The sequence below is a fragment of the Chrysochloris asiatica genome, unplaced genomic scaffold (genome assembly GCF_000296735.1).
Source record: "Chrysochloris asiatica unplaced genomic scaffold, ChrAsi1.0 scaffold00003, whole genome shotgun sequence".
Classification (NCBI taxonomy): domain Eukaryota; kingdom Metazoa; phylum Chordata; class Mammalia; order Afrosoricida; family Chrysochloridae; genus Chrysochloris; species Chrysochloris asiatica.
In genome coordinates this window covers 41,451,726-41,464,515 of record NW_006408521.1, presented here as the reverse complement: position 1 = coordinate 41,464,515, position 12,790 = coordinate 41,451,726, and the positions used below count along the sequence as shown (strand labels likewise).

General features: G+C 42.3%; 2 protein-coding genes across 3 annotated transcripts in view; one reads left to right on the top strand and one right to left on the bottom strand.

The window, feature by feature from the left end:
* VTI1A (vesicle transport through interaction with t-SNAREs 1A) overlaps nucleotides 1-6,810 on the bottom strand; it is a 448,264-nt gene extending 441,454 nt beyond the window's left edge. The window contains exon 1 of the mRNA XM_006831345.1: nucleotides 6,663-6,810. Coding sequence (XP_006831408.1) covers nucleotides 6,663-6,756 — 94 coding nt within the window. The 5' untranslated portion in view covers nucleotides 6,757-6,810. The remainder of the gene's footprint in view (nucleotides 1-6,662) is intronic.
* Nucleotides 6,811-8,272: 1,462 nt separating this feature from the next.
* The window catches only part of ZDHHC6 (zinc finger, DHHC-type containing 6), a 15,027-nt gene continuing 10,509 nt past the window's right edge, over nucleotides 8,273-12,790 (top strand). The window contains exons 1-3 of one of the 2 annotated variants that reach the window (XM_006831343.1): nucleotides 8,273-8,753; nucleotides 10,791-10,882; nucleotides 12,027-12,186. In XM_006831343.1, the coding sequence (XP_006831406.1) occupies nucleotides 8,487-8,753; nucleotides 10,791-10,882; nucleotides 12,027-12,186 (519 nt within the window). In that variant the 5' untranslated portion in view covers nucleotides 8,273-8,486. The remainder of the gene's footprint in view (nucleotides 8,754-10,790; nucleotides 10,883-12,026; nucleotides 12,187-12,790) is intronic. The other variant, XM_006831344.1, reaches the window with a different exon arrangement.

The window sequence follows — 12,790 nt, the reverse complement described above, 5'->3', positions numbered from 1 at the left end:
ACCTTCCTCAAAATCCTAGAGCCATCTAAAATCTGTTGTTTTATGTGGGGCAATATTTCTGTAAATTTGTTGCAAGGAGTCAATGATTTGGGAAGATGTCCACTTGAGTTTTCTTTAAAATTTTATATTAGTCCTGATCTCAAAATCATTATACCCCATGGCACAAAAAGTATCCTTCTTTGTTTGTTTGTTAAGGCACCCTTGGGAGTCCTGGTGCGATACTGTAGGATACGCACTGACATAAGGACCATTTGAAACGCAAGGTCAGTGGTTCAAATTCACCATCTACTTCTCAGAAACCCTATATAGAGTCGCTATGAGTTGGAACCGACTTGATGACACTTAACAACATAGAGACTAAGACAAGTCATTCACTAACGGCAGAGACATGTTTAAATAAATACATATTGCTTGGAACTAACCTGTGTATGTATAAACTGGAACCTTAGTAGCAATATTTTTTACTTACCCTCACATGTGTGATTGTATACAAATGTTCACCCATATATGTGTATGAGGCAGCTTCAAAAAGTACATGGGAAATTTCCATTATCTTTGAGTTCTGTGTGTGTGTGTGTTATTCTAAGATGAAAGGCATTCACAAATGCTTAAATGTTTTGAGCCATCACTGAGCCATCTGTAACAGCTGAAGGCCATTTATCCTGTGCGCTCAACTGAAGTCAGTCCTTAACCCAGCAGCCCCTGGTGTTGACGGCCAGATGCTGTTGTTATGAAGTGCCGTCGAGTTGATTCTGACCCACAGCCACCCTGCACAGGGTTTCCAAGGAGCAGCTGGTGAGCTTGAACTGCCGACTTTGCAGTTCAAATGACTTTACAGTCTGACGCATTAACCCACAGCGCCACACCAAGGGGTAAATAGGCAGCGAGTTTCTGAATCAAGTAGGGAACCATCCCTTCAATGCTCTTTGTTGTTAAGTGCTGTTGAGCTGGCTCTGACTCATAGCGACCCTGTATAGGGTTTCCAAGGAGCAGTTGATGAATTTGAACCATTGACCTTTTGGATCAAACCAACCTTGCAGTCCCATACTTATCCCACAGTGCCACACTAACTCTCAAGAGCAACAGAAATACTAGTTGTTGTTGTTAAGCGCTGTCACATTGATTCTGACTAATAGCGACCCTGTCTAGGGTTATCAAGGAGTGGCTGGTGGGTTTGAACTGACAACCATGCAATTAGCAGTCCAGTGAGTATCCTCCAGCACCACACCAGGACTCCACAGAAAGATAATACAGGCCATATATGTAATTATTGTTTCTTATAGCAGCAGTTTTTAAAAAAGTAAAAAGAAACATGGTTATTAGTTTTAATAATATATCATTTTAATAATATTTAACTCAATACATTCAAAATATTATCATTTCACTATTCAGGACAAATCACATTTCAAGTGCTCAACAACTAGGTGTAAACAGCAGCTCGCAATCCAAATGAAGTTTAAGCCGATTGCTGAATTCATAAAAGCAGACTTTTCTGAATGTTTTCACTAAAACCACTTTGCAAAGGGAAGCGAGAACTCTTGAACATTCACGGTAATACCCTTACATGTCTAGATGGTGTCCTAAATCCTCCAGGGCTGGGGATCACCAATCAGACTGGCATACATCCTTCCATGAAGGGCATGTCTTGGACCACCAATTTACTCTTTGCTCCCGACTCACTCCTTGATATTTTGAGTTGAAAGCCCAATTCCAATTTTGTATCCCGAACTCATCTCCATTCAAAGCAGGTATTCATTCAGAGAAATTCACTCAACTTCAATGTAGGCACAGAAGAGCTACGACTTGAGGTCCTAGGTTCACCAAGGTTCATCTGTTACTGTGTGCCACCCAGTCAGTTCTGACTCAGAGTCCCGAGAGCAGCTGGTAGGTGTGAAATGTCGGCCTTGCAGTTAGTTGCCAGTCCACTGTTTAGCCTACAGCACCACACCAGGGCTCCAGGTCTGTTTAGTATCAGGAGGTCTGAGTAGCAACTGGGTTTAGGCGAACTCTACACGGTGCAACAGCAGCAGTCATATGACCCATGGCTAACAGCATGCCTTTTCTCTGTGCAGGAAATGATTTCATTTGTTTCTCCCAACACTATAAGGTTGTTACTCGTCCCTCTCCCACCCAACTGCACCCCACCTCACCCACCTGCACCTCCCATCCCATTATGCAAAACGGAGGAAGCAAAGCTTAGAGTAACCAAGCCACCTGCCAAGGATTGGAGACGTACTAAGTAAGTGGGATTCTGAACAGATCTGAGACCACGGCAGAGTCTTCAACCCTTTGTACCACTACCTCTCTGGGTACATTTCTGCCGCCAAGCACACAGAGGGACAATTCACCAGAGGCCCGTTTCTCTCTAAGTGAATGGTGTGGCAAACAAAAAATCACCAAACACTTTACACCTGATCCTCTAGGTAGTCTGCTGAAGGCAATGAAACCTCTGGCTGGCTGAAAGGGCCCCATCTTCACCTTGCTTAAGATTTCACTGCCATTGCAGGCGGAAAATGAACTTTACAAGAAAGTATTAAAGTTTCCACTCATTCATTTTCCAGGCTTTACTAAAGAACAGTAATAAAAATCTACTTTCAAACACAGTGCTATTTGATTGTTAATTTACCCCATTAGTCTAATTACTGAAACAAACACTTTAAAAGCAAAGTCTTTTTATTGTTTTCAACATATGCCACAGGATTTATATTTTTTTATATAAAGTTTTAAAATGTGCAATTTTTTCTGTTCTCTTTGGAATTAACACTTTAATACATTGTACATATGAAACAGGGGAGTGAGGTTAATTTCAATCAATTCTACCGACTGTATTATTTTTAAAAGCTCATAGTCAGTTCCGACTCATAGCGACCCTGTGTAGGGTTTCTGAGGCGTGGCTGGTGAGTTTGAATAGGAAACTTTGTAGTCCAGTTCATTAACCCAGGGCGCAACACCAGGATCCACCCTTCTGGAGTCACGCAAATTACAGTTCATTGTCAATAGGTCAATTTCATTCACTGAGTCTCACAATTACTAATGATGTCAGGAGAGACAGATTGTTATTACAGGTATCCCTCGACTTTTCTGAAAGTTCAATTCATGTCACTTTATTTTTATAAAGGACGCATGTTAGTATCTGTTTTCGCTAACCAAAAGAAAGAAGATTTTCACTTTTATGAAAAATGAGGACAGTAAAATGAGCACTTTAGCTTTGTTTTGCAGTGAGCTGCTACAAAGGCAGTTCACACCAGGTGCAGCATGTGGTAGTGGCTTGGTCAGCCTCCTTCCTGGGGTCTACACTTAGCATCAAGCCTGCGTAACTCTGAACTGTGCCTGTGAACACGGTTAGGAACATCTTAGGGTTTATGTGTTACTCGGTAAGATTTATAAGAATATTTTTGGGCCTGGACACTTAAAAAAAAAAAAAAATTTCCCATATAAATTAAAGCTAATTGCATTTCCGCTGCCTTCCACCCTGTCAGCTTATGAAAGGGTTCATAAGCTTGCTCTGCTTTCAGACAGTGGGGAAAAGCCTACATCTTTCAATCTTTTTTTTTTTTTAAATCATGGTTGTACATAGTAATGTCTGTTAGTCCATGCCCAGCCACATGGACACGGACATGTCCTTAGTCTTTATCTATTCATCAATATCAACTAGGAACAAAGTATGAAGAGCTTCTAGGAGTCATTGTTGGGATGTAAATCGCTGCATTTTTCAGAACCACAATGATTGACTTATTCAACTCAGTAAGCACTGTCCTCCCTTCTATTCTAATGAGGCTGCTGGGCTAGGGTCTTAGATTTACAGCACAGATAATGAGAGGTACGGCTTTATTTTTTTAAGGTACTTCATTCCAAAGTTTCCTTCTGTTTGGTCACTGTTACATTAAAATGTAAAAACTGGGAAAAACTCAACTATAAAACAAAATCTGTTTCCTTGGAAACAGTTTTTATAACTTTGCACCCCAAGATGACTTTATGTCTTTATAAAACCGCTTACCAAGACAGAAGCTATTAGCCACAAACAAAAATGTTCCCAGTGCTGACACTGTTACATTAAAAAAGAGCAAAACACCAATTGAAACCACAAGTCCTGATATTCTGAGGCTCTGGAAATCCAGTCCAAAGGAAGCACCCTCCAACAACAATGACAACAAAAGTCAAGATGGTCTTGGGCAGTGGTGAAAAAGCAGACTCGAAGAGAAGCGGCGAGGTGATGTATCATGAAGTGAAGAGGCCATCAGCCACTGTCGGCACAAAAACCTCGGAGGCAGCAGAGCTCCAGGGTACATGCTACCTGGGTCCTCTCCTCTTGCTCCCTTACTTGGACTCATAAACCCCTTTAAGACATCATCCACCTCCTGCAGAACTAACTGGGACTTCAGGAGATGAGTGGGGTGTAAATTCAGAGATTCTGGCTTCAAGCAAATATCCCTATTAACAGAAAATAGGTGAGGGGAAGAAAAACAAAGAGATAAAGGAAGAAATTATTTATAAACACATGAGCTTGGGGGACATCGGGAGAGGGAAAAGGAATGACAACTGAAGTCAGGAATTATTGCTGGGATCAAGGGCTTGACGAAAAAAAGATGAAAAAGTGAAGTTTCCCAAGAGTTCACTAATTAATGTTTTTATGTGCTGCCATCAAGCTGATTCCGACTCACAGCAACCCTATGTTGTTGTTGTCAAGTGCCATCGAGTCAGTTCCAAGTCCATAGTGACCCTGTGCAGGGGTTCTGAGGAGCTACTGGTGAGTTTAAACCGCTGACCTTTCAGTCCAGTGTTTATCCTACAGCACCACACTAGGAATCCCTACATGACAGGGTAAACTGTCCCATAGGCTTTCCTAGGCTGTAATCTTTATGTGAAGTCCTGGTGTGGTGCTGTAGGACAGCACTGGACTGCTTGCTAACCATAAGCTAACCACAAGGTTGGCAGTTCAAACCCACCAGTTGTTCCTTGGAAACCCTACACAGAACTGACTTGATGGCACTTAACAACAACAATCTTTACAGGGAAGTGTGGTGGTCTGTAGGATAGACACAGGGCTTCGAACCACAAGGTCGATGGCTCGAGCTCATAAGCTGCTCCAAAGGAAAAAGGTGAGGCTTTCTACTCCTGCAAAGTTTTAAACCCTATACAGGGTTGTTACGACTAGGAACAGACTACACTATACAGAGTGGCTAGGACTTGGAACCAACTACAAGGAACTTAACAATAATCTTTACAGGCAGAGTGTCAGTTCTCTGGTTGGCTAGTGAGTTCAAATCTTTTAGTTAACAGCAGAGGGCTTAAGCGTTTTGTCAACAGGGTTCCTTTCACAGATCAATTTAGCACCTCCTTTTCAACATGTTACACCCCAGGGCTAAGGTGGGATCAAGTCTAGCTGTCAGTTGGTGGTCAATTCCCACAACAAAAGGAAGCCAGAAAAATAACAATATTCTCTTCAGCTACCTTAACAAATTAAACCTGTATCTAGAGAAAAATAAAACAATATAATAAAAAAAAAAATCACAAAATACCATACATATGTTGCTGTTGTTGAGTGCTCAAGAGCTGGTTCCAATTCATAGTGACCCTGCATAGGGTTCTGAGAAGTAGCTCTGGAGTTTGAACCGCCTAGAATGCTTATCCTACAGTGCCACACCAGGACTCCATTATATATATAGGCATCTGGCTAGTCACTTAAACCTCTTCTGAGCCCCTTCTAAGTAAATACCAGGGAAATGAGAATCCCCACCTTCACACTGTTAACAATCCAGCGTGGAAAGTGAGATGTGCTAAAAACAATTGAGCAAAACCTTCCAGGTGGGAGCTGTGGAATTTTAAACGTGAGAAAAAATTACCCTGTATGAAATTCTGTATAAAATTGGTTTATAGACACCCTAAGTAAGAAATGGAAATGAGGTACGAAATATGTACTAATCATAATAGGAGCTAACACACACAGAAAGGGCTTTACAAATGTTAAACCATTTAATCTTCGCAACAACCCTCTGAAAAGTACAATTATTCTCCTAATTTTACCAAAAATAAATTTGCGAAGGAGTACTGGTGTGGGGCTGTAGGATAAGCACTGGACTACTAACCACAAATTCGACAGTTCAAATCCACCAGCTGCTCCTCGAAAACCCTATACAAGGTCGCTATGAATCAGAACTGATTCGACTGTACTTAACAACAACAAAGGTTACGTAATGTGCCTAATTCACGCGCCTAAATGGCAGCGGGATTAGAAATCAGGCACCCTGAATCTTAACTCTGTTCTGCTGCAGCAATTATTAATAAGACAACAACGCTACTATACACTGCAGACTCATGAGCTAGTTGCTTTCATTCATTCTCTTTTGAATACTCACATTAAAAAAAAAAAAAAAAAAGGATACTCAGAGAAACGGTCCCAAGATTAGACAAATTAAAAGACGGTGGGGGCGAGGATTTCAGCCTAGGTAGCTCAGATTTTGAAAGCTCTTTCCGATGCTCTCCACAATCCACCTTGGACTCTTCCTTTGCTCTCAACCAGGTCAACCCATATCCCTCCTAAGAGCTCACGTCACTTAGCCTCGCGCCTGACCCTCAGAGATACTCTCATCCAGACCGCGTTCTACCACCTGCGCCCACCCCGCTCTCGCGCCACCCTGCCCGGACGAGACAAGCGTTCTCACCGGGCGGCAGTCGGGGAACCCTCGCAATCTTGCCGGTGATCTCCGCAGTAAGCACTGCAAAGTCCTGCTCATAGCCTTCGAAATCAGACGACATGGCGGCTCCGGAGTGAGGGGCCCGGCCGAAGCCGAGACCACGGCAAGAACCACACGGGGCTGGGGGAATGGAGGCGAAGAGACGCCGGGAATGCTCTCAAGAGTAGCAGATAACCGGGGACAGCTCCAGCCCAGCCGCTTCCTGGTTGTGCGTCTCAATCTCGGTCTCCCGGAAACTCACTCGGGTGAGCTTTTTTTTCCGTTTAGGCTACAGGATTAAGAAATTAGCGAAGGAAAACGTGCTTTGATTTGGTTTTTCTTTAAGCCTACGATGATATGCGTGTTCTCAGGGATCACGGAAAGCATGTTCTCCTCTTCTGGGACGCAGTTCCAGCCCCTAAACTAGAGGTCACAGGAGCTTGCTTCCCGAGGGAAGTTTGGAAAAGCGAACCTCCCGGAAGTGGCGAGAACCACGGCTGCGCGCGGATCCTGAGCGGGACAGTCCCCTCGAGGGCGCGGGCGGAGGGGTACCCAACCTGTAGCCAGACCCGCACCTCTGCCTCTAGCAACCGGAATCAGCTTTCTGCTGCCCGATATTGAGGGAGCTACGACGGAATTGTCCGAAACGGAAAAAATCTGTTCCGGGTGAGCCCAGGCCACCCCGGAAATGCGATGGCTGAAGAGCGGGCATCAGGGACGAGACTAAGGTGGGAGTCAAAGCAGGGGATGTAACCACGATTTGGGTGGTCTTCGTCCCACCCGAGTGAGGTCAAGAATCTCTAAAATGTAGAGTAACCTCACCAGGCTATTTCTCTTCGGAGTGAGGCTTTCAAACTCTCGGCCTCATGACACGGGCGGGAAATTGAGGTGCAAGAGCCAGACGTCTGTTGTGTGGCAATCCCTCCTGCCCCGTCTCCACCCCAGCTCTTCTCCGACTCGCTTCTGTCTCCCCTGCGCTCCTGGTCGCTCGCCTTCCCCTCCCTCTCTCTGGAGCCACTTCGGGTTCTTGTCATGCTCCTGTCCTCGCTCGGTCATCCGTGGGTTCACTCGCCTCTCGTCGTCCCCTACCCCATTGTCTGCTTTCCCTTGGCCCCATTGACCTGATGTCGCTCTAGTCCGTATATCCGGGGGTTAAGAGCAGGAAAACGGCATGGATCTCGGATTGCTGTCTGCCTTTTACACTAGACTTCATTCTACACGCTAGAGGCAGCTGAGAGCACTGGGAACACTTGGATTCTGTTCTGAGTTTAGCTGCTTTCTTACTTGTGGCTTTGGTCTGATCACTTAGTTCTCTGAGCCAGTTTCTGTTCTTCATCCTTCCCAGTCTTTGAACCATTGATTCTCCGCTGGAAAAGACAGTCACAGACCCCTGACAAGTTGGGAATAAAAGAATAAAAACAACTATTTTGCTATCGTGTTTCCTACATACATTAGTTTACAATTCAGACTTGAGTCCTGGGTAACAGGAAACTTGATCCTTTTGACACATGCCAAGGTACTCACACCAATATAGTGCACTATGAGATAATTTTTGCATAGGTAATTGCAAGGAGTAACAATCATTTTATTTTCCTCAGGTTGAGTTTCAAACCGAGTCACTGGTTTCTCCTAGTTAAGATAAAGAGCTTTGCGTGGTTAACGATGAAGATGGCATAGCCTGCGTTTACATTCCGTAACTTGAAGGTATGACAGTTACAGAAGCCACGAGGACTCGTGGCACCTGGAAATGTGTGCCCACAAAAAGGAAATCTCTCCTTCTTTAAAAGTAGGAAGGAATCTTTTCACACCAAAATGGGTATGTTCTGCTCAGTTATCAAGTTTGAAAATCTCCAAGAATTAAAGAGACTGTGTCACTGGGGGCCCCTCATAGCCCTTGGTGTTATAGCGATATGTTCTACAGTGGCCATGATCGACTCTGTGTTGTGGTATTGGCCCTTACATACAACTGGAGGAAGCGTGAATTTCATCATGTTGATAAATTGGACAATCATGATTCTTTATAATTACTTCAATGCCATGTTTGTAGGACCTGGCTTTGTCCCTCTAGGATGGAAACCGGTAAGAAAAATACTCTTTTTAAGATCATTCTAACGATAATCATATACATAGTTACCTTAATCTGCTAACCAGTACTGTCAAATAGACTACTAAAAAGATTACAGTGACTCTACTGAGTGACTACTTAGTTATCCAACATTTTGCATTTTTCAGTAGTAAAAAATCTACCATGCAACTATTTTGTACATTAATGACATGCATCTGGCTGTAATTGATGTTGAGATGTGAGGTAACAGTTAACGCTGGCTGTGATGGCTAAGAGTACGTGTCAACTTGACTGGGCCAATATTCTCAATGGCTTGACAGGTATGTTAGTGAGACTTGGCAGTTAGGTAGTATTAGAGTTTGACAGTTACGTAATGACAGGTATGTAATTGGATCACATCCTTCATTTTGTGATCCAGTGTAATCATCCTCTGTTTTCACAGCAGGCCAATTTTGGCATAATCTCCTGGTCTTTGGAATTTAACCATGTATATTAGTAGATTCCTGGTGTGGCGCTGTAGGATAAGCACTAAACAGCAAGGTCGTTTTGAACCTCAAGGCCAGTGGTTCGAACTCACCAGTCCTTCCTCAGCTATGAGTCGGAACCGACTCGAAGGCACTTAAACAATAACATAAATGAAGAGTGGGTGTACTCTAGTGTTTGATCATTTGAGCTCAGAGACTTTATCTGATACCGCTTTGAAAGTATTAATCGAAACAAGCATTTCCCCAAGCAGTTTCATTGCATATATGTTCTGCTGTATTGTTTCAGTGGAGGAGTAGACCATGGTCGTACAAGCTTAGGAAACACTGCATATCATATGCTTCTCTTTACAGTGCGTTTTGACTCTAGAACTTCTTTCATGTAATATAGTAACTCCCTCAACTAAGTTACATACTTTAGAAACTGCTGGTATAAATCATTACAAAAATTTTAAATCATTACATTGAAATTAGAGCTTGGAGAATATACTGTGAATCAGTTTGTGGCATTTTAAAAATTGTTACAAAGTTTATGCTTATGGATTTCCATATTCTAGGTGAGGAACATTACTTGGTAGCAAATTAGAAATGCAGAGTTTCGGGCTCACCTCCAGACCCACTGAATCAGAATCTGTATTTTAACAATATCCTCAGGTGATTCTTAGATACATTAAAGTTTGAGAAACACTGTGTGCCTTGTACTCTTCCAAGTGGGTACAGAGACTGACAAAACAATTCCTATAGAAAAAGCTAATAATCTAGGAGAAAAACCAAGGCACTTACACATATAACTAAACTCTAATGTGATTCTTGTCTTTAAAGTTAGAAGGAACTGATCATTTTCAGCTGGGAACCTAGAGAAAGAGTAGGGCTTTCCACAGGAGACAAGGGGGAGAACATACTCAGAAACAGTAGACAGTCTAGATTATGTAATATTGTTGTTAAATGCTTTTACATCGTTTCCAACTCATAGCAACCCTGTATAGGGTTTCCAAGGAGCAGCTCGTGGGTTTGAACTGCCGACCTCATTGTTCACAGTCCAGTGCTGATCCACCGCACCATACCAGGAGTCCATATGTAGTATTAATACAGCTGAAATGAAAGCATGAAGGCTTCAAGTGTGTAAGAAATTACTAGACCAAAGACAGTTATTCTCGATTCTTGAGCAGAGCTCTGACATAATCAAAGTCCTATTTATAGAAATAGTATTGTGACAATAAATAGTTTCCATGAAAAAATCACAGTGAAAGAAACTAGTTCAAAAGTGATTTAAGCCACCCCAGGGAAGGGAACATGGTAACAGAAGGCAGCTCTCAGAAAAAGTGTCAGCTATTAAAGAGGGGGTACATCTGAAGAGCAAAAGTATCAATTCTAACACTTAAATCCTGCTCTCAAATACCTGCCAAGGTGTCACTAACTTGTTCTGAACAATTCCCATTCTACAAAGATTTGGGCTAAGTAGAAACAAGTACTCAGTAGCTTTGGAAAGTATGTCTGTAAAGTCTGACTTGCTATGATTACTTTGTAGCAGATGTCTGATATATGTTTTGTTTATATTTTGCTGCCAAGGAAAATTCTCAGGATAGCATGTATCTGCAGTATTGTAAAGTCTGCCAAGCGTACAAGGCGCCCCGCTCGCATCACTGCAGAAAGTGCAATAGGTACCCGTCTGCCTTTGCTTTCCTTTGGGAACTGATCAGCTGAATCACTGGTCTGTTTTGGTTCTTTGTGCTGCATCAATTTTAGTTTCATTCTCTGCAAGTAGCAAATCATTAAAGTTGTAATTTAAATATATGCATATATATAATATATATTATATATGGTCAAAATACTTATATTATCAATCTAAAAAATAGGTGATTTTCATCTTTTTGTAATTGTAAGTGAATTCTTTTTTTCAAAGGAAAAATATGGATTTACTTTGCCCCTTGCCCCCAAAACTAGGATTAAAAAATTACATCTTCAGGATTTTTTTTCCCCCATGTGAGGATTAATTGTGTTTGTTAGCTGTCATCTTGACTAACTTGAGGATTTTTGTCTTAATATCAAGAAACTTAATGGGAACAATCACTGTTTAGAAAAGCATGTGAAATAAGCTAGATCCTGTATTAATGAACACCAATATCCACTAATTAATAACGACTTTTGTAAGAATTTTCAGATTTAAGGGAACCATGTACAGGGTCGCTATGAGTCGGAACCGACTCCACGGCACATAACCACCACCACCATAAGAGGCAAATAAAGTCTGAATTGAGGCCAGGAAAGTGTTTTCTAGCAACAATAAGGAAAAGAAACCCAGTAAAGCTTTTTTATTATACCACATTATATTCCGGAGTTAGCTTGCTGAGCCCAGAGATTCCACGTCTAAAGCAGACTGTGAGGGCAGGAAGGAAGTTAGAAGCATGTGCTGGGGTTCAGCAACCAAAGTGAAGGTTTATGAGTAATCTTGCTGAGTGTCTGTTGAAGGCCACTGCAGTTACAGAGTCCCAGAGCTAGCAAAACCAGGAGCCATGCTCCTGTCTTTCTAAGGAGCCTCTGACTGGGCCTCCTGACTTCTAGCAAAGCCACTTCTAGCTGAAGCTATGTCTGCAGCTGTTTCCAAGCATGCCCTGTCTTGTGTTGTTTAGAACTTTAAAGGAGCCACTGTTCATAGTTTGGGGTTTTTTTAAAAAGCAAAGTGTTCATTTTTCTGTGATTCATAGACGTATTAGATGCCCAATTTACTTGATCTTTTGAAGACCAAAGTTATTTAAAGTAGCTAAGATTTTCTGCTTCATATTTCCTGTAAATTGCTCTTGTTAGATGTGTGATGAAGATGGACCATCACTGTCCTTGGATCAACAACTGTTGTGGCTACAGAAATCATGCTTCATTCACGCTGTTTCTCCTGTTAGCCCCACTGGGCTGTATTCATGCTGCTTGTATTTTCACTATGACCATGTACACACAGCTGTACAATCGGGTGAGTGAAAATGTTTGTCATAAAAGTATCCATGCCAGATTAAATGGTAGTGGCCGACATTATTTATCAGGTCCGTTTCGGAAATACACATTCCGTGAATTCGGTGGGGAAAGAGAGTTTGTGTTTACTTCTATGTGGGTTCCTTCATTAAAACCATTGAAACTTCATTTTTAAGATGAAGAAAAATTGTTCTGGAATCTCATTTGGATAGAGCACAGTTCTACTCTGGCACACGTGGGATATGGCCACGAGTTAGCATCAGCTCTGCAGCCCTGCGTTTGGAATCGCACCTGGTACACCATAGTTGAAGTCAATAAATTATTTTAGTACTGTAAATATATATAGAAGGTGATGGCTCTGTAGGATTAACACTAGACTATGAACCACAAGGTTGGCAGTTCAAGCCCACCAGACACTCAGTTGGAGAAATGATGATGCTTTCTACTCCTGCAAAGATTTACAGCCTCAGAAGTCTATACAGGGTCGCTATGGGTCAGAACCGGCTCTATGGCACTTAACAGCAACATAGAGACATACACACACCACACATATGCTGTTTTTAGGTGTCTTCAGGTTGGTTTCTTGCCATTCAAACTGACCTTGA